This window comes from Ursus arctos, unplaced genomic scaffold, assembly GCF_023065955.2.
Source record: "Ursus arctos isolate Adak ecotype North America unplaced genomic scaffold, UrsArc2.0 scaffold_26, whole genome shotgun sequence".
NCBI lineage: Eukaryota > Metazoa > Chordata > Mammalia > Carnivora > Ursidae > Ursus > Ursus arctos.
Window position 1 is genome coordinate 38257830 of NW_026622941.1, and position 20924 is coordinate 38278753.

At 51.0% G+C, this 20924-nt stretch overlaps 1 protein-coding gene and 1 long non-coding RNA gene across 3 annotated transcripts in view; one reads left to right on the plus strand and one right to left on the minus strand.

Annotated features, from left to right (window-relative positions):
• Positions 1-20924, plus strand: part of LOC113257689 (uncharacterized) — a 35827-nt gene that overhangs the window by 4733 nt on the left and 10170 nt on the right. The window contains exon 4 of one of the 2 annotated variants that reach the window (XR_007189432.2): positions 19114-19254. The exons of the other annotated variant lie outside the window; for it this stretch is intronic. This is a non-coding gene — a long non-coding RNA (uncharacterized LOC113257689). The remainder of the gene's footprint in view (positions 1-19113; positions 19255-20924) is intronic. 2 annotated transcript variants of the gene reach the window in all.
• ENDOU (endonuclease, poly(U) specific) lies at positions 4013-20119 on the minus strand. The gene is made up of 10 exons (XM_026502026.4): positions 19146-20119; positions 14473-14595; positions 12169-12240; positions 11579-11713; positions 10945-11116; positions 10330-10529; positions 7501-7614; positions 6757-6863; positions 5850-5992; positions 4013-5161 (listed from the first exon to the last, which is right to left on the minus strand). The coding sequence occupies exons 1-10, from the start codon at positions 19198-19200 to the stop codon at positions 5041-5043; spliced, it is 1242 nt and encodes a 413-aa protein (XP_026357811.1). The 5' UTR covers positions 19201-20119; the 3' UTR covers positions 4013-5040.

The window sequence follows — 20924 nt, forward strand, 5'->3', positions numbered from 1 at the left end:
TCTTTCAAGGAATTCATTCATTTCATCTAGTTTTTAAATTTATGAGCATAGAGTTGCTCATAATATTCCTTTATTATCCTTTTAACTTCCACAGAGTCTGCTGTGTTGTTCTTCTCTCATTTTGATATTAGTCATTTATGTCCTCTCCTTTTTTCTTAGTTAGCCTGGCTAGAGGCTTATCAACTTTATTGATCTTTTCAAAGAACTAGTTTTTAATTTTATTTTCTCTATCGATTTCCTGTTTTCAATCTGTTTGATTTCTGCTCCAATTCTTATTATTTTTCTTCTACTTTTCATTTTTCTCTGCTTTTTCTAGTTTCCTAAGGTAGAAACTTAGATGATTGATTTTACATCTCTCTCCTTTTCTAATATATGCATTCAATGCTATAAATTTTCCTCTAAGCATTGTATCTCACACATTTTGATAGGTTGTATTTTCATTTTCATTTAGTTCAAAACATATTAAAATTTGTCTTGAGTTTTTTTCCTTTACTCGTGTTATTTAAAAGCGTGTTGTTTAATGTCCATGTATTTTATGGTTTTCCAGTTCTCTTTTGTTATTGGTGTCTAGTTTAATTCCACTGTGAGCTGACAGCAGACATCGTGGTATTCTGTTATTTTGAATTTGTTAAGCAGTATTTTGTGGCCTGGAATGTGGTTTATCTCGGTGAATGATCCATATGACTTTGAGAAAAATGTACATTCTATCTTATTAGATGAAATAGTCTATAGATGGCAATTATATTCAGTTGATCGATGGTGTGGCTGAGTTTACCTGTATCCTTACTGATTTTCTGCCTACCAGGTCTGTCTGTTTCTGAGAGAAGGATACTGGCATCTCCAACTATGATAGTGGATTCATTTATGTCTTCTTTCTATTTTATCAGTTTTTGCCTCATGTAGTTGCAGGCTGTGTTGTTTGATGCATACATGTTAAGAATCATTACATCTTCTTGGAGAGTTGATCCATTTAACATTATGTAATGCCCTTCTTTTTCCCTGATAACTTTCCTTACTTTGAAGTCTGGTCTGTCTGAAATTAACATAGCTATGCCTGCTTTCTTTTGATTAGTGCTAGCATGGTGTATTTTTCTCTATCCATTTACTTTTCATCTATGTGTATCTTTATATTTAAAGTGGGTTTCTCATAGACAACATATAGTTGGTTCTTGGTTTTGATCCACTATGACGATCTCTTTTTTATTTGTTGCATTTAGACCATTGACATTCAAAGTAACTATTGATGTAGTTGAATTAATATCTGCCATACTCATTACTGTTTTTTATTTGTTACCCTAGGTCTTTGTTCTGATTTTTGTCTTCCATTCATTTTCTGGTTTTTATGCTTTTAATTGAGAATTTCATATGATTCCATTTTTTTCTCCTTTCTTAGCAAATCCATTATACTTTTTACATTTTTTTTACTTTTTTTACTTTTTTTAGTTATTGTCCTAGAGTTTGCAAAATACATTTACAACATTAATCCTTGTCTACTTTCAAATAACACTATACCACATCATGGGTACTGTGAGTACCTTATGATAACAAAATAATCCTAATTCCTTCTTCTCATCCCTTGTACCTGCTATTCATTTCACTTACATATGAGGATAAATATATATGTATATTTCTGTAATACCTATATGTATATAAGTGTACATAAATATATGTGTACATGTATACATAACATATATAATTGAACACATTATTGCTGTTGTTATTTTGAACAAATTGTTATCTGTTAGATCAATTAGTAACAAGAAAGTAAGCTTTTATTTTACCTTCACTTTTTACTTCTTTGATACCCTCTTTTTTCTCTATGTAGATCTGAGTTTCGGATCTATGTTATTTTCCTTCTCTCCAAATTTTGAAATTTGGAAATTTTGAAAATTTCTTGCAAGGCAGATCTATGGGCAACAAATTCCCTGAATTTTTGTTTATGTGAGAAAGTCTTTATTTCTCCTTCCCTTTTGAAGGATAATTTTGCAGGGTACAGAATTCTAGGTTGATGGGTTTTTTCCCTCAACCTTTTTTTTTTAAGATTTTATTTATTTAATTAGAGAGAGTGTGTTTGCATGAGCAGGGGGGAGGGCAGAGGGAGAGGGAGAGAGAGAATCTCAAGCAGACTCTGTGCTGAGCACAGAGCCTGATGCAGGGCTCAATCTCTTAACCCCAAGATCATGACCTGAGCTGAAATCAAGAGTTGGACACTCAACTGACTGAGCCACCTAGGCACCTTCTCTCAGCATTTTAAATATTTCATGCTATTCTCTTCTTGCTTGCATGGTTTCTGAGCAGAAGTCAGATGTATTTCTTATCTTTGTTCCTCTGTAGGTAAGACTTTTTTTCCTCTGGTTTCTTTCACGGTTATTCTTTATCTTTGATTTTCTGTAATTTGAAAATGATATGTCAAAGTATAGCGGTTTTTTGACATTTATTCTGCTTGCTGTTTTGTGAACTTCCTGGATCTCTGGTTTGATGTCTGACATTAATTTGGGGACATTCTCAGTCATTATTGTTTCAAATATTTCTTCTGTTCCTTTCTCCCTTTCTAACTGCAAAGGGGGAGCAAATGCCAGAAGGAGATTCTGGCATTCTCATTATGCGTATGTTACACCTTTCGTAGTTGTCCCACAGTCCTTGGCTATTCTGTTTTGGTCGTTTGTCGGTCCTTATTCTCTTTGCTTTTCGGTCTTGGAGGATTCTATTGAGATATCCTCGAGCTCAGAGATTCTCTCCTCAAATGTGTCCAGTGTACTAATAAGCCCCTCAAACGTATTCTTCATTTCTGTTACAGTGTTTTCATCTCTGGCATTTCTTTTTGGTTCTTTCTTAGGATTTCCATCTCTCTGCTTACATTGCCCATCAGTTCTTGCATGCTGTCCGCTTTATTCATTATAGCCCTTAGCGTATTAATCATAGTCACTTTAAATTCCCTATCTGAAAATTACAATATCCCTGCCATGCCTGTTTCTGGTGTTTGCTCTAGCTCTTCAAATTATGTTATTTTACCTTTTGATATGCTTTGTAAATTTTTTCTTGATTGCCAGGCATGGTAAATTGGCCTTTGGTAATGTGGGGGGGGAGCATTCCACAGTCCTGTGATTGTGTTTCAGTCTTTTAGTGAGCCCATACTTCTGAACTGTGAACTTCACAAGTGTTTCTCCGGTTTTTGCCCCCTTTGTGTGGAAGAGGATGGCTAACGTGGGTGGAGTTGGCTATTTGCCTTCCCCAGGTCAGTTAGGCTCTGATAATATTCTGGCAGGTTAGCCACCGGCTAACAAGTTTCCCCCAAGGGCAGGCTTTGTTAACGAGGACAACGTGCTCTGGCTATTTCAAAATGGTTCCAACTCTCCTCCCTGTGCCAGAAGCCCAAGAGGGTTTTTCTAATACACACTATGGGAACCTGGTGGAGCTAGAGATCAGTCTCACAATACGGTGGCACCCCCTATGCCAGGGTCCCCTGGAGTTTGGAACTCAGAGTAGTCTGCCTGCCTCTCCTTCCGGCAATTCATCAATTGCAGCTCAGATTTTCCTCTCCTGGCACTGGTTTCTACAACGGCTTTCTGCTTGAGAGTCTCTGCTCCAATAAGCTTATCTTTCCAAGCTTATTCCAATCTATAGTTGCCTGACTTTCCAGTCTTCAGGGCCATGGTTGGCCTGCATCCTCTCCTCTCTTGCAGATCCAAGAAGAGTTGTTGATTTTTCAGTCTGTTCAGTTTTTCACTTGTTGTTAGGATGGAATAGTGACTTCCAAGCTCCTTATATGTGGAACCAGAAGTCGGATGTACCCTCCTTCTACTCTTCACATTACAAATCAACCAGCAAGAATTCTCTTCCCCTCTTGGCTAGAGAGACTTAATGAGTCCTCAGGACTTGGAGTTACCACATTCTGCACACCATCCTGAATAGCATCTGAAGCCAGCGACATCACTCTCAGCTCCAGGGAAAAGGCAGGGAGGGAGGCAGAGAGTTGAGGGCGGTCATATACAAAGAGGAGATAGAGTCCAAGTTTTCTTAATGACTTTAATTAGAGACTTGAACCCTGTAAACCATAGTTCAAGCCTAGTTCTGTGGAACAGTGTCTGGTTCTCCCCGAGGTCACAGGAGGAGAAATGCATAATTGAGGTTGGAACGGGGATCCTCACTCTCCCTGGTCTTTAATTCCAGAGTAATTCCAGCAGATTATGGCTGCTGGATAAGCCTTGTAATTGTTAATGTCACCAAGCTATAAGGTCCTTTCTTCAGGTGCAAAATCTTCCTCCTATTTTGGGGAACCCTTTCACAAACTATGTGGGATCAAAATGCACCTCTGTACATGCACTAAACATCTACAAGCAGGAAGCTTCTTGATGCGTTCACTGAGCTGGGTGCAAAAACACTCGGGCCTGGAGAAGTTCACTCCCTCCCAAGCTCACTCACTGTGTCAACCCACTATCCTCTCCTTCAAGCCTCAGGGTTCTCCCAGACCCTGTTCTGAGAGGATATAACCCTAGAAAAGACCAAATACCCACTGCTTGATTTCCATGACCAGAGTTCTTTGGGGCCCCAACATAGGGCTGAATTGCAGTTTGCAAAGCTGTGTATGATAACAGCCGTTATAGAAACCTTGAATTTTTATCTGCTGTTCTTTTTAAGAACAATTGAAAACACCTTCACAGTAATGATATCATCAGGTTTGCCCTCTCACCAACTCCAAAAAGAAGAAAGGGGGCAAACCCCTTCCCTTTACATTAAAAGGAAACATGAGGCCTGGAGAGGTCAAGGGCTTGTCTATGGTTTCACTTCCCATCAGGGCAAAGGGCTACGGAGGGCTCCCATCTTCTCTGTCTGGACTCTATTTCCAAAATGCTGGAGCACAAAGATTTGACTGTTTCTCTGCATTTGTCTTATGTGTGTCTTTTCTCTCTTAACCATAAGGGCATTTCTAGACTTGAGAATCCCTCCCAGTCTCCTCCAGCCCCCTCCAGCCCCGAGCAGATAGCCCCTGAGTCCTGCAGAAACTCTCACTGCCCTCATGGCTCTCTCCGGCTCCAAGCTCTATCGGGTGGAAGACACCACGTAGGCTGTGGCGATGTATTTCTTGCCGTTTCCGTAGCTGGACTTGTCCCAGGGATAGGTCTGGATGGCCAAGGGATAACCACCCAGGCTTAACTGGCACCTGTGGGGAAAGATGCCCAAGTCATAGGGGCCACCACGTCTCTCCTTGTCTGTCCCCTGACTGGGAAGATGAAGCCCAAGCCATGCTGAAGGGCTCCACTCGGACTTGAAGAGCCCCCAAGAGAACCGCCACAGCTTTCTTCAGCCATTGCCTCCTGCTCCCCATGCACAGGCAGCCCTTCAAAACCTACGCCTTATTTTCTGTCTTCCTAAAGAACACTGCTCTTCATAGTTCCCAGAGCAATATTCTAAAATCTCAGATTCTAGAGCTGAACCCCCGGAAATTAAATGTCTGCTTCGGGTTGCAGAAGTAGTAGGACCCAAAGTCCTGAAATGTTAGAGGAGATGAAGCCCAGTGGTTTCTGGCTATACTCTCTGAGGCTTTGGGGTTCCCCCAGCAGCCTTAGGGACCCAAGAGAGAGGCTTGGAGCACAAGGGCAACTCCATTTCTAACTGTTTTATATACGAAGGTTCTGCATAAGATTTCAGGTGGTGGTTCTGCCGCTAAGATAAAGTTTGACAACCACCAGTCTTATCTAACAACCTCATTTCCCAAGTGAGAAAACTGAGGTCCAGAAGGGTGATTTGTCGAAGCCACTGTGTTGCAGAATCCAGCTCTCCTGCTGTCCTGGCCGAGGACAGCCTGTGGCCCCAGCCTGCTCCCCAGGCCTGGCTGGCCCAGTACTTACACTTTGCCCGGCCTGGCAATGAAGCAGAGGGAGTAGAGCGCAAACTCGAATTCAGGGCTGCTGCCGATGAAAGCTGAGCCCACTTCTTTATAGTAGCCGTCCCAGTTGAACTGCATGGCTAACACGTCGGGGTAAGAATCCCACTGCGGAGCGTAGCAAAGGGGGCCTGGTGAATACTGAGCGGAGTCTGACAGAGAGGTGGCACGTGGTAGCCCTCAGCCAAGATTTGCTGATGGCCCGTTAGGGGCCTGTGTGAGTTTTGTGGGGAGCCTGGATTCCTTACATGGACCGAGGAAGCGGTCTGCCCTGCTAAGGTGCCTGAGCCCTCCTTGGACCCTCGGTGTGGAGCTGCGGGTGAGCATCTCCCCGAGAGGCCAGAGCCAGCATTCCTGTGACTGACACCAGGGCAGCGGGGACCATGCCTGTTTCCTGTGGCCACCAGTCGTGGAGCAGAAGGACAGTTTTGTACCCAAATTATTAACTGGCACAGGGCAGCAAACGTTTCTTTTTTATAAAACGTAAGGAGTTGAACTCAGACTAGCCAGGCTGAAACTTCCAGCCAAGGCCACATTCTAAGGAAGTTTGGGCAGGGGTCATTACACATCTTTGAGTCTTGTCTTCCCCTCTAGGCTCCTCCCCTGCGCCCCACCTCTCCTCCAGAGAAAGTGCTCTCTGCCTCCTGCCCTCTGCGGCTCTGGAGCCTTCGCTCTTTAGAAGGGACTCTCGGGGTCCTGGCTGCCTGAACCCACTCTCCAGCAGATAGGGAAGTCATCTTCACCATCTCCACTAGACGGCCAACGAGGGTCAGGGTAGGAGGCAAGTCCGGCTGCCGGGAGTGTAGGGGGAGGGCAGGAAGTCTGGGTACTAATAAGCTGCTCCAGCCCACGGGTCAGCACTCAGTACTCACAGGGCCGTCATAGATGTGACTGTAATAGTCAACCAGGCCCTCCTTCTCCTGCATGTAGAAGCGGATCCAGTTATGGAAGCCGGTGACCTTGCCTTTTTTGATTTCACCTATAATAAAGAGTTCAAGGTGGGTGATCTGGGCCTCCCCTCCAGCCCCTTTTGCCCCTCCCATGCCAAGGCTGTCCCCCTTCTGCAGACTTTGGCTCGTAGAATGCATACCCGCTTAGCCTCTTACACCAACTCCCCAGCATCCCACACATCCCCAACTCTCACCTAAGAAAGCCCTCCCCACCCCCTTTCAGCTCAAGCCCTTGGGAGAATTCCTCCTTCCGGTTGGCTCCGGATGACCAATCTGGGATATTCCTCTCAGCCATTTCTCCAGTAGCAAGCCACCCTTGGTGGAGCTTTGGGGGGGGGGGGTAGTGGGGAGAAAGACCATGGCCCTCTTGGAAAGCAGAGGACCATTCAGAAGTAGCCAGCCCTGCCCCCAAACACATCTCCCTTCCTATGTGTGCCCTTTGGGAGCCCCAGTGTCTGATCTCCTTTCCCCTTTAGATACTCCAGAGGAGACTGTTCCTCAAAAACGGCTCCTTGGACCCCTCCGTCTTGGCTAGGGAGTGGACATGTCCGTCCCTGCCAGTTGGCTTGGCTGCCGATTCATTGGCGCCTGATGCTGCCCTACTCCTGAGGGAGGCTGTCTCTCTTCATTCGTCCAACTCCTTCTTTCCACGCAGAATGATCCCACCTGAAAAGACGTGTTCAAAGCCACTTGAGTCCTCCTCTTCATTGCCTCTTGAATAGAGCCCAAACCACATGTTCTTCAAGTCACTGACAAACTCTTGTTCTGAGCTGTAGCGGTCTGTGGGGAGGAACACGGAGCACCTGAGAGAGGGGAAGGCGAGGCCAGGTCCTGGGAAGCAGGGAAGGGCGGCCTGCTCCAGCACATCAAGAGACACAGGGCTTCAACCAACGAATGTGTTCAGTTTTCCATTCAATAACTAGCCCGATCTACGGACATAGCAAGGACAGGATCCTGCTTTCACGGTTTCCATTCCAGGGGAAAAGACAAATAATAAACAATATGATTGCAGATAAGTGCTATGAAGAAAATAAGGAAAGTATCCCAAGATGACTGGAGGTGGGGTTGGGATGGGGTTGGGCTCTTCTAGAAAAGAAGATCAGAAAGACCTCTCTGAGAAGGTAGCACTAATCAGAGACCTGAAGGATAAGGAGTCAGCCACACAAAATCTGGGGGAAAGATTATTCCATGCAGGGGGAACATCAAGTGCAAGGCTCTAAGATGACCTGGCCTTCGTGTTCAAAGAGCTAAGGGAAAGTCAGTGTGGCTGGAGCACAGTGAGCGCGGGGGGTAGTATCTGGACAGGAGGTCGGAGGGGTAGGCAGCGGCCAGGCCTCATAAGCCAAGGCAAGAAAGTTGGGTGTCAGTCAAAAAGTAGTAATACAAAAATATTTTAGATTTACTGACTACATTCTATGTGCCCAGACTGTTTTAAGTGCTTTCAGTCCTCACATTGAATCTTCATGTAAGGTCAATCCTAATTATCCCCAATTTAGAAATGAGGAAATTGAGGCAGACCAGGGTTCTGTAACTCACACAAGATCACACAGTTAATAAGAGGTAGAAACGGCACTCAAGCCCATGTGACCATGACACACGGTAACTGGTCTCCTAACGACTTTATATAGTTTCCTAGAGGTGAGAGAGCCACCGATGGGCTTTAAGCAGGGGAATTATGTGATAGCTTTGTTCTTAAAGGCTCACTCTGGTCGTGTTTATAAAAAGGCAGTGGTGTGTAGGCACAGGTGTGTAGGCACAGCAGAGAGACCAGTTTTGAGGCTAACACTTTGTCCAGGTCAGAAGCAGGGGTGGCAGCCGTGGACGAGGGGTGAGAAGCGGGCAGATCAGGGATAGATTTTGAAGGCGGGCGTGGCAGACGTTACTGATGGAGGAGTTGGAGGTGGGGAGCCATGAGGTAAAGAGAAGAATCGAATGGACCTCCTGGGGTGTGGGCCTGAGCAATGAGATCGACTATGACGTCATTGATGGGGCGGGGAGGACCGAGGGAGGAGGAAGGGGTGGGAATCATGAGTTCTCTGAGTAGATGCTATGAGACGGCTGCATGAGATGTTGGAGAGGCAGCTGGGACCCAACGGGAAAGTCGGGGCTCGAGCTCTAATTGAGGGAGCCGTCGGATACTGGCTGTCCGCCGCTCAGAATCGTGTGTGGGTACCAAAAAGATACCAGACATTTCCATCCTTTCGAGGACTTAAAACACAGTCAGAAAACGAGACAAAATGTACACAAAATAACAGAGAATGGGTTCTCAGCCTGAACGGCTGCCACTTACCCGGCGCTAGGCTTCCCACTGAGTGTTTCTCGTGCATTCATTCTCCAAGACCCCATTTCACAGATAAGGCTCTGGCAGCTAAGATAATTTGCCCATGGTTGCACCAACAAGTGGCAGAGGCTCTCTGGCCCGAGGCTACTTGGGGTTACCCACCCCCAACCCTTGACCTCTGAGGAGATGCTGAAAGCCTGCGGTGAGCTGGGGCAGGGGCAGCGTCAGCCATGTGGGACGTGAGCTAGAACTTGGGGGACAGTCTGGATTCGGACAGGGAGAGAGGTGAGGACAGGAGAAGGAACAGCCCGCGCTCAGTATCGGACCCCTGGGTCCCAGACCCGGCTCGGCTCACAACTTGCCTGGTGTCAGACAAGTCAGCCAGCCTGTGCGGACCTCCGCTTCTGTCTGGAAAGCTGGGGGGCTGTCCTCACAAGATTCTCGCTTGTGTTTGCTGCAGAGGCCGCCAGGGGGCGGTGCGGGATCGCGCTCTCTTTACAGGGGCTGCCTGCGCGTCACCCACTTTACCTTTTTAAAAACCCCTAAAAACTCACTGGTAAGGGAAGGCAGGCAGATGGAAGGCAGCCACTCCGGGCAGGGGGGAGACCTGGCCAGAGCTGCCCATGAGGCCCAGCCCAGCTGCCTGGAGCTCAGGAGAGGAATCTGCAGGACAAGAAGGAACACAAGCCTCCGCCAAAAACTCCTGCCGCTCCAACCTTCTTCGGTCTGATTCAAATGTATCCCTCTCTGGAGCCCCGCTAGCCAGAACCCCTCCCGGGAGAACGTCCCTCTCGGAGCTTTTGGTGATTTTCTGTTGCTGTTTCCCCAGCAAAAATGTGGAGTGAGCCAACAATCCTTCCTGGACCTGGAGCAGGCGGGAGGGGTGAAGTGGGGTGGAGCAGGGTGACTCCCCGACCTGCAGAGACCCTGAGACTGCAGCAGTGAATGGTGGGGATACACCAGGCAGCTCAGAGTAAAGCAAAAGAGGGGTGACTTCCAAGCCAGACGGAGGCTTCCGCCGCTCCTTAGGCCCATGGTCTCTCCCGGGCTCCTCTCTGGCCCCCTCCCGGCCCCTCGCAGAGGTCCGCTGGCACCCACACAGCCCCCACCGGCTCTCTTCACCTCCCCACCTGGGAGCCCCCGGGGGGCCAGGCTCTCCTGCAGACACACCGAGTCCTCAGCACTGCCTCGGGGGGCTTGGGAGGCTCACTCACTCTGGTGACGGAGGAAGCCATAGAGTTCCTTCATGACCGCAGTCTTCATGACCTCTCTGAGGAAGGCATCCTGCTCGGCCAGCTGCTGGCCGTCGAAGTGCTCCCCGCGGCCCGTGGCCCGCTGGTAGTTGTTGAGGAGGCTGATGAAGGCCGCGTAGGTCGGCTTGGAGAACAGCTTCTCGTTGACATATGTGAAGAGGCTGGGGGAGGCAGAGGGAGGCCCGAGGGAGGCCTGAATGAGGAGCAGAACCCCCCACCCCCTCCAGGGACAGCCAGACAGGCCAGGGCAGGCATGTGAAAGTGGGGTCAGGAGCAGCGTGGGGGCTTCAGAGCCTCTGGGAGGGTGTGCGTGAGGTCGCTCTTATCTCCTGCTCCAGCTCTTGGAAGGTCAGTTCTATTCGCAGCCCAGTCAATCACAGAAACCCTCCCAGCTGGACACCCACAGTCCCTCAAGATGGCTTTCTTTGTCTTAGGAGACCTATTTTCTTCTCTCCCTTTGATCCTGCCTGCCCTGAGGAGAAAAGAGCTGAGGCTTGGAAAGAAGCGGAGCTGGGGGGAGCTGGGGGCGGGAGCAGGGGTGAGGGGCCCTGTGCAGGAAGAGTGAAGGGGACTCACGGCTCTGGGCAGCGGTCCACTTGGTCTCTGGTCTCTGAGGGCGAGATGCGGTTTTGGCTATTGAGAATGATGTCTTCCTTCTGGGCTTTGTTGATGTCTGCCCTGTAGATCTTCTCCGAGATGCTCTGTAGCTCCTCCTTGGTTATGGCGTCCCTGCTGTACGAGAAGCCCTCTAGGAGGAATGGGGGAGGGGTTTCTCAGCCTAAGGAAGGCCTGAGCACGGGAGAGCAGTCTGTGTGCCCCCTCCCCTGGGCACCTTCCAGAAGCCGACAGCCAGGGAAAGAGGCTGCAATTCATCACCCTAGTGGTTGGAAGGCAGGGGCCTCGGGCCTAAAGGATACTTAAAATTGGCACAGGGCTCTGCCCGTAGAATGTCCACACTGCCCCCCCATCTGGGAAGGTTCTCAAACTTTGGCATGCACCAGAATCCCCTGGGGGGGCTTGTTGAAACAGGTGGGCCCCACCCCCCGAGTTTCTGATTCAGTGGGTCTGGGGGCAAGCCCTAGAGCTTCCTGTTCTCCTATATCCCCAGATGGTAACTGATGTTACTGCTCCAGAGACCGCACCTGGAGAACTATTGCTCTGGAGAGTTCCTCCATCTCTGGGGCTGTGCTAAAGGGAGCAGGAGACTGACCGTGGCCACACAGGCTCTCGAAGTCCTTGCAGCAGTTCCCAAACTCTGGGCAGCGGGCATTGCAGTGGCATGGCTGGTGCCTGTCGAAGGCCTCGTGGCAGCGGTCCCGGCAGGAGCTGGGTGCCGAGTACAGGTCTAAGAGGACAGGGAGAGGTGTGTCCAGGGCAGACCCCTAGAGGTCACTTGGGCCGCCGCCGGCTGGGTCCCCCCTCCCCCCAGCCTCGTCCTCCGCACTCCTATTGAAGATCTCTGGGGAAGGAAAACAAACAGGCTGGGTTGGTGCACACCCTCCACGGTCAGGAAGCCCTTTCCGAGAGGCCAAACTCTACTTTCTGGCCTGTTGTTTTTATAATCTTCCCACTCTAAAAATAAAATCTCTTCCACTTCCCTCCATAGGCCTCAGACTCCCTTTCCTGCCTACTCCCCAGGCTGCCGAGGCCAGGCCCTCGTACCACCTCCCGGTGCTGGGGTTGGGGTCCGTCTGGCTCAGGCCTGTGCCTGCTGCCACTGGGACGGCTGCCTCCTCCTTGTCACCTCTCGCGTCCCTCCTCCTGTAGCCTGCAGGCCCCCCTTTAGAAAGGCAGACTCACTGCTAGCTGGGGCCTCCAACACCTCTTCCTCCAGCTCCGGGAATGGCTCTGGCTCTTCGGGGTCCTCTTCCACTGTAGGTCAGAGAAGCAGTCACCAGCCACCCCCGAGGGCTCCCTTCCCCTCATGTCTGATTCTCAGGTCCCCCAGCCTCTGGGACAAGCAGTGCGGTGGAAGAAAATACAAAACAGGGGCTAAGGCACAATGAACACGGGGACAAACTGAAAATGGAAGACAGCAGGGAACAGGACTGAAAACTGCTACAGAAAGTGCAAGAATTTCCCCAGGTGACAACTCTCCTTGCCACTTCAGCATTCTGGTACTCAGTGTGCCTCCCTGGATTGCAAACCCTGATTTGGGTATGACTTTTCTTTAATGTACGTTGGTAGAGGGACAAGCTTGCCCTTCTCCAAATGACAAGGCCCTCACTTAGGAACATCCCTTACCTATACCAGCTCCCAGTCACAGTCAAGGGTGAACTCCACCCAGGCTCTCTGGGACTAAGAGCTGTTTCCTGAGATACCAACTTCCCTTCTTTCTTTACACTTGGCAATGGCCACAGAGACCGGGAGGGGGAGGGGAGTGTTCAGAAAAGCACGTTCATGGTGCTGCCCTGTGCCCTTGGCCTGCCCGCTGTGTGACTGCGGCCCGGCCCGGACTCTGGGCAGAGCAGCGTGGGTGGAGTGGGGGTGGGGAGGAAGAGGCAGGGTGCTCCTAGGGACTTTGAGCTCCTCTCTGGCACGCAGAGGGGGTAATTTCCCCCAAGGAACAGAGGGGGTAATTTCCCCCAAGGAATAACACTTCCAAAGTGATTCAGAATCCGTTAGTGAGTTTGCTGGATTGTGTTGTGTTATTGCCGTCAGAACCACAGGGCAGGTGGTTCCTTCAGCCAACACACATCTTCTGATCACTCACTTGTGCTGCCGACAATCCACAGGGTTCTTAACTCCGCCAATGTTATGCTAAATAGACTTTCAAGGGCTGATTTAGAGTCTCAAGCATCATCTGGATTTTTCTGTGGGAAAAGGATTCTGAGGTGCAAATCAGAGACTTGGAGATGGACTGGCTCCTAAGCCAAGTATTGTCGGTGCTATGAAACACCAGACCGATGGTCCAGGGTGAACAGGCTCTCCTGTGTCTGCTGAACAGGGCACAAGGCAGGGGGAAAGGGCAGGCTCTGATTCTGGCACTGAGCTCCGGACCCGAGTTTCCCTCCCTGGGCCTGGTCAGCAGAACTTCTGCTGGTATAGATGGTGTTTTCATGTAAATTGAATGCGGGCTCCTTCTGGGTAGAAGCAGCACAGTGGGCACATGGCTGGGTCAGCAGATACCACCTTCGGGAAAATTAGGAAAAGGGACTCCTTTCTCCTAACTCTTCAGCAAGGCACATGGATTGGCCAGAAGGGTATGGACTCAATTTTGGTCAACTTGCCTTCTCAGCCAGGTGCCCTTGCGCAGTGCACAACCTGCACCACCATATATGCCATGGTCTTGCTGGCCATTACCTACCATGGCTTTAGTGATCATGTTTTCCAAAGTGAGAGTCGGGGCACCTGGTTTGACAGTGAACTTAACAAGCCTTCATGTCACAAAGGAGAAGACCATTTATCTGGCAGTCTGAAACACTGGAAGCATCCAAACAAGGGGATTATTCAAAATAATTTTTTCAAATGATTCCTTTAAAACTATGTTGTTAGAGTAGCAGAGAAACAATTGTTTCTGAGAGGCTTCTGAGAGCAGTGCATGTCCCATTTAATCACTGGACAGGGAATGACAGATTGAAGATGCCACAGCCGCTCGGTCCACTCATTATAGGAAGAGTGGTGTAAATCACGACAGTCACTGTGATGTCGTGCAGGCTTCCTGGTGGCAAGCAAGTTGGAAAGTTCGACTCCATTCTTACACTTTTGTGATGTAAAGTGTTGAATTACAATTGGTAATGGGATACATGCTATATTATTGTTTGTTACCATTCTGCTGTCTGGGGAATTACTTAAATTTCCAAAATAGTATTGTTAAGCCCGAAAGTTCAGATAGATATTCCAGGTAAATAACATCTATTTTCTTTTAAGTTGGGGTTTTACACTGGGGACATCCTAGACTACCTGGGACAAGTAGTGGCTAAATCCCTGACCTTTGTGCTGCCCCTCAGTGTCCTCATTCGGGCCCCTGGAGCCCTGTCATCAGTCTCAACCCCTACTCTGAACTGCTGGACACCCGAACCAGCGTCCCGTCAGGCAGTCTCGGTGAGGACACAGCCTGGCCCGCCATGCCTCCCAGACCCTTCACCCCACAAGGAGCCTCACCAGTACACAGGTGCTCATAGTCTTCACAGCAGTCCCCATGCCGGGGACACTGGTGGTCGCACTGGCAGGCAGCGTCCCGGTGAAATTTCTCGTTACAGCGAGATGCACAGGACTCCAGTTTTCCTACGGGCAGTAAAGGTCACAAACTCAGCTCTGTGAGAATCCTCTTCTCCTCATCAAGGTGCCCCCTGCAGTAGGGTTTGCGGACAGACAGGGCACGGGCCTGTCCTTGCAGGAAAGACCGTTGCTCTCTGCAAGGGGGAAATACACACGCAGCCTCCCACGCGCCGGCAGAAGCCTCGTCGCCACCCCCACCCCCACCCTACATTGCGGGGCTCATAACATAGATGAGGGTCACAGACTCAACTGCTGAGTGAGGCGAGACCCCTAATAGAAGCAAGTAAAGAAGCAAGGAGGCCGTAAGAATCGGTGGGGACCGTGACAAGCTTGGAAGTGATGCTCGGCCTGAAACTGACAGCCACTGTCAGCTCCGGCCGCTCCTGCCATGTTGGGGTACAGGCGCAGTGTCGCTACAGCCTCTAGTTTCTCCAGAGGAGCCTTCATTTTTATGTGAAGTTTTCCAATTTTTAAAAAATTCAGGCAGACCAACGAAAGAGGTCTGTGGGCTGGTTGTGACCCACAGGCCACTGTTTACCTCTCCCATAGATGAAGGTGAGACACTGCTGCCCCAGGGATCCCGCCGGCCCTCTCCCCTGTGACACCCCCTTCCTCTCATCCTGTCCCTTTTATGTCTTCTGCTGCTTTGTTCGTTGTTCCCTTCGCCTGGTCTCCCCTGCATCCTGTTTCCCCCGGGTCCTGTCTTTCTGTTTCTTCTAGTCCTTGGAATGCGTTTGAATTAGTTTACACTCGGGTGGGGAGCGAGGCGAGTATGGGTGAGAATTGGATTCTGGAATAGGATCCGTTGTGTAACCACAGACCACATCCCTTACTCCAGCCACATGGCTTGCAGAAGCAAACTTTTGGTCACAAGGGGCATAGACAAAAACTTTGAAAGAAATGGTACAAACCCACTACCACTCCTAAAAACACAACCCCCGCCATGCCCACCCCAGCAAAGACAGGGTGGGGAGCACACCAGGGTGACAGCCAGCTTCAGGGGCCCTTTCCTTCCACTTTGAGCTTTCAGAGTAATTACAGAGTCTTTGTTTCCACTTGAGGTTCCTGAGGTTTGGATTTCGCGAAGGCTGGGTTTAGGGGCCAGGCTGTGGGCGACGGCGGATGTCAAGATCAGAGTCAGGGTTGCCATTAGCATCGGAATTTGTACGAATGAAGAAACTGAAACCTAATCGGGGCCAGAGTTAGGATTAGTTAGATTTAGATTAACAGCTACGGTTGGATTTGGGCTTGAGTTAAATTTACTGATAAAATAACAATTTTGTATTACTGTTGGGCTGAGGAATGAGGGAATAGGTTTAACACCACTTCACAGCTGAAGAGTGTGTCAAGATTAACAGAAGAGAAATTATCCCACGTTTGCCTGAGACTAGATTTGGGGTTTGCTTCTGGGGGTGATCCCACACCGGCACAGTATCTCAACTGAAGCCTGGATGGGGTGGGAGGTGAGTAGTAAGGATGTGGGCTTAGTTACTGGTTTGGATTCTGGGATTAGGGTTTATACTGTTGTGTTCACACGGGTGGCGTAGCAAAGAGCTTGAGAACCTGGACTTTGGGCCAAAACTGCATGGGGCTGGAATTCTGGTTCTGCTGCTTTCAAGCTCTGAGATCTTGGACAAGTTATTGGACCTTCTGTGCCTCGGTTTCCTTATCTGTGAAAGTGTCATGACCATGGAGTCCGTCTCCTAGAATATGTGTAAGAATTAAATGAGTTGGTATTTGTAAAGTGCTCAGTACAGCGCACGATACATAGTAGCACGTGTGTGGCTTAGAGAAATAGACAGGGATCACGGGGCATGCCCAGCTGCGGTGTGGCAAGTGTGCAGACGGGCTGGAGCAGGCTTCCGTGTCCACGCAGTCCATCTAGCTGACTCCCTCCTGGGTTTCAGCCGTGCCATCCCTTGGACTGGGGTGTCAGTGCATCTATGCTGCCCACAGTTTCCTAGCTGACGTCATTGCTGGGAGCCTGTATTTACATGAGCGAGGTGTCAGGTCAAGGTTAAGCAGGTCCTGAGGCAGCCTCAAGTTGCATCCAGGGCCTCCCACGTGGCCAGCGAGGCAGGCCTTTGATCCAGTGGATTGTCCTGAAAAACAACCAGGCCCAAGGCCTCTGGTCCTTTCAGGCTCAGGGGAACTCCTCTTGAATCTTAAATGATGCTCCCTTGGAACCTGAATGCGAAGACCTCGAGGAGAACTTTTTAGGCCAGGAGGAAGGCTCGGTCAGCTGCCTGCCCGGTCAGCCTGGCAGAACACCCAGAATCCGAAAGGAGAAAATTCGGACAAATCAAGGCAGCGTTCACAATGGGCCAGATCAGCAGAGCCCCAGGGAAGAATTCACTTCGTTCCGGCTGCTGGCACCAGCTGAGAAGGGCTCCAAGGGAATAGTCAGCTCTGTGGAGCTCAGGAGAACACCCCCACGGCCCTGACTGAGTGGACTTTTTCATCTCTGTTCAAGAACTCTGTCCCCAGTAAGAACCCCCTTCCAGGGGTTCCCCTGTAAACTTGGTCTGCTTCAAGACGACCTTGGGATTTGAGGGTGGAGGGGAGAGGTAGGAGGGACTTTTCCTCGTGGGCGCCTCACTGTGCTGTCCTGGGGACACTCAGCGGACTAGTCACCCTGACTCCTCACTCCGGTGTCCCCGCCCTGTGCCTGTGGGCCACACAAGGCTCTGTGTGAGCCTCGCTCAATGGCCAGGCGCTGAGTCACTGTCCCAGTGACCACCTGCCTCATCTCTCTGAGCCTCTGCCTTCTTCATTTTGGCCTTGCCTGTCTCAGACTCAGGCTTTCCCTCCATTTCCCCTTGAAAAGCTTAGGGCCCCCCTGTTTCATGAGACGCTCCATTTCTCTGCACTCTCCAGGACTTCGATATGCCAGAAGGCCCACTCCCTAGCCATGCTGCCCACCAAGAGAGGCTGGTCCCAAGCCTGGATGTCCCCCTTACACCAGCACTCAGCCCCTCGGAGGATGGGGTCACCATCCTACATCCGTGCCTGTCCAGGCGCCCCAAATGTTGTTTCCCTGGAGACCGAGTCGACCAAGAAGATTCATGCTTCCTGCCCCCATTCCCCTGAAACAACCAAGGTCCAAAGGCTGGCAGTGACTCCTCCGTATGATTCATAGTCTTGCATCTAACCTAGTTGGCACTAGGCTGGACAAGAGCTGAGCCTCTGCCCGCCCACGTTAGGGAAGAAGGAGGCATTGCCCACTGGACCCGCACCCCCCATCCATCCCACAGCCAGATCAGATCACCCCCAGGTGCAAGGGCCCCACCTGGCACTTCTAGAGCCAGTGTTGCCTCTGCCCCCGGCGAGGTCTGCCCCGGGACCCAATGTCTCAAGTCGCTCTCCTCTCCTGAGAGTGGGATGTGCCAACCCAGCGGCCACTCACTCACATTAAGCGAGAAGTTCCCACGGCCTCCCTGCTGGCTGTCCACCACCCAGGGCCCCGACAGAGCCGAGTCCCAGCTGCCCTCAGTTGCTGCCGAAGTAGAGGCACATGGTCCCTCCCAGCACAGGGGGGCCTGGGAGCAGCTTCTTCCTCCAAGGTTTTCCATCTGGGAATCCCATTACGGGTCTCCTTACACATAACCTGACTGGAAAGGAGGAAGTTTCTCCCAGGAATATGTATAAGCAGAATCGTGACCAAAACCCCAGTTCCTCGAGCTCTCAGTCCACGTGAGGTGCTTCTTATACATTATCTTAATTCATCCTTACGGCAGTTTTATTTAGGAATAACCTGGGTTCGGTGGGGTGGGTATCAAGTTCTGATTCTTTCTCCTCTGGGCAGAGGAGAACTCTCCCCACACCTCTCGGCTCAGCCCCCTCCCTTGGCACTCGTTCCTCCACGCCCATTAACCAACGACCAATGAACACATCAGCATCAGCATCTTACACAGCTACCGAAGAAAACATTGCTGTCCACCTGCCAGTCCCACCCCCGCCCAGCTAGTAACTGTGGGCCAGGACCCTTCTCTGGGCTCTAGCTCCTCGAACACTGGGTCGAGGGCCCCTTCCGCTGACCACTTCTACAGCCCAGAGAGCGCATGACCCCCCTCTTGGCCAGGGTCTTTTCCGGTTTCCCCCTGAGCCTGCCCATCTCCTGAGGCTTTGTCCAGAGCAAGGTCCCATCCCAAACAAGCCGACCCACCCCCAGGGCAGTGGAGGGAGCGACCAAGGGCAGCCAGGCCCCTCAAACCCAGCAGGCCACAGCCCCGGCATTATATCATACAGCCGTCCCACAGACAAACCTTGGTGAGATCAAAAGTCAGGTTGGACTAAGGAATGTTTGGGTCTGGTCCTCCAAGGACTCAGGAAGGGGCTTCCATGACATTAGTCCATCAGCCCTGCAACCCCCTTCACACAGTCCCCTCCACCCCAGAGACGACAACTATACTCTAATAGGGATAGGTCTAAGGTGCTCCATGGCTCTAGGACCGAGCTGACCCTCCCTTGTCCCACTCTGCTGTCCCTCTACCAAGTTCCCTAACTCTCTGCTTCTTTATGCAGGACCCTTTCACCCCCACCAGAGAGTGACTTACCGGCCCAGGCCAGGCTGCAGAGTATGGCCACTATCAGGGGCACGCAGGCCCTCATGGTGCCCAGTTGGAAGCCAAAAGGGGATTGGCTGTTGGACTTTCACTAGTCAAGGTGAATGTCACAGCTCTCAAATGAGCCTTATTGCCCAGGCTGATCCTTTTAAAGACATCAGAACTTGTGGATCTGGTACCTCCAGATCCTTCCAGGAAGAAAAAGGGGAGGGAGGGACCCTAGATGGATAGGAGGGGGAGAGGGGGTGGGGCCCTACAGCTGTTTGAAGCCAGAGGGAAGGTGACTAAGCAGGCAGGTAATTCCAGATGTTTAGAACAGGTAATACTAGCTGTAGCCAGAAAATAGGTCATGTACGCAGGCACAGCAAGATGGTCCTGGTTTGGGGGGGTTCTCTGTCCCAAGTGGGAGCACTGATGGACTTGTCTCTGGGTGCTCCCCTCAAACACCCACCTACCTGCAGGCCACTGTCCTGACCTTCCAAGGAGCTACAGGCTGGCTTCGTCTTTGAGTTCCTGATGCTAGCATGAGGAACAGAGTAAGGCGATCGTTCGTTCCAAATCTGACCAGCAGGGAAGTGCTCAGGCAAGCGTTAGTGTCAGCGCAAGGAGAGAGAGGGGAGGTGTGGGTCAGGAACAAGGGCCGCTCTTATTAGCAGCAAGCCGCACGTCGCTGAAGCACCCCACAAATAGTAGGCAAGTAGTCTCTAACTCTTGCTGAGTCAGCGTCTCAGCTTTTCACGGTTCAGGTTCTCAGAGGTTCCAGGTTTACAAGGTCAGCGGTGGCCGAGAGGCTTAGAGACAGCCAGAGGACCCACCCTTCCTCTCCTGGGGGCCCAGGAGCCCACTCCCTTCATCCCCTACTTACACTCGTCTTCCCGAGGATCCTCCCCAGGGAGGTGAGGCTTCTTGATGCTCCTTCCTCCCCAAGTCCGAGAGCAGAAGCACAGCAACGTGGGGCTGCCAGGATCCCCCTCTTATTAAAGGTAAAATCTGCTAAGTAAATTGCCCTTTGCAGAAAGAGTACTGCATGGAGATTCCGCTCTCTCAAAAAAAGAAAACCCTCGCATAAAAAGGCAAAATTGATGAACCATCGAGACTACTCTATAGTGACTTTTCTCTAGGGGTGAAGTGGGGGGGGCTATCCTCCTCAGCCAGTGTGCCTGAAAAGTGGGATGCTTCCTCTCTCTGACCTCAGTTTCCCCATCTCCGAAATGACAGGGTTGAACCTGACAATCCCTGCCAAGTTCATTTCAGGGCTTCCCGCCCACGCCCAGGGTGAGCCGTTGCAGTAGGTTGGGGAAAATACTCCCCCCCCCCGTCTGTGTGTGGAGATGAGACCCCACACGGAGCTCCGGGGTGCACAGGGCAGCCTGCGGCGAGCCACCTTGCAAGAGACTCACAGCAGGTGCACAGCTGATGCGTCAACCTGGCCCTTTCATGGAGGGAAGCTGGTTGGAGGAGTAGGAGCAGAAAGGCTGCTTGTGCTGCTCCAGCGGCCAAGTCCAAGTGGAGGGCAGGCTGCGACCGCGGCCAGCAGGAGCCTGCAGCCTCTGGGGGCTGGCGGCGCACACCCCGATCTCAGGCTCTGGTTAGTTTAGGGACTAAAGGAGACAGTCACTGGCTGGGCCAGGAGAACAACGCCTCAGAATTTGGGATGGACAGTGCCTTCCAAGGCCCCGACTGGGGGGACCCCCACTCAGGCCACAGGTGTGGAGTCCGGCCCCCAGCGGCCCCACTGTCCAGCTGAGCTACCTGTGGGTGGGGCTTCTG

What these genes read in the sequence shown, in the direction of transcription:
- ENDOU (XM_026502026.4), bottom strand. Translation starts at nt 19,200, where the DNA reads ATGAGGGCCTGCGTGCCCCTGATAGTGGCCATACTCTGCAGCCTGGCC. An exon ending in GTGGACCGCTGCCCAGAGCC is followed by an intron (nt 10,530 to 10,944) that starts GTGAGTCCCCTT and finishes TGCCTCCCCCAG; the next exon opens with CCTCTTCACATATGTCAACG. An exon ending in TGGCTTCCTCCGTCACCAGA is followed by an intron (nt 7,615 to 10,329) that starts GTGAGTGAGCCT and finishes TCCTCCCCACAG; the next exon opens with ACCGCTACAGCTCAGAACAA.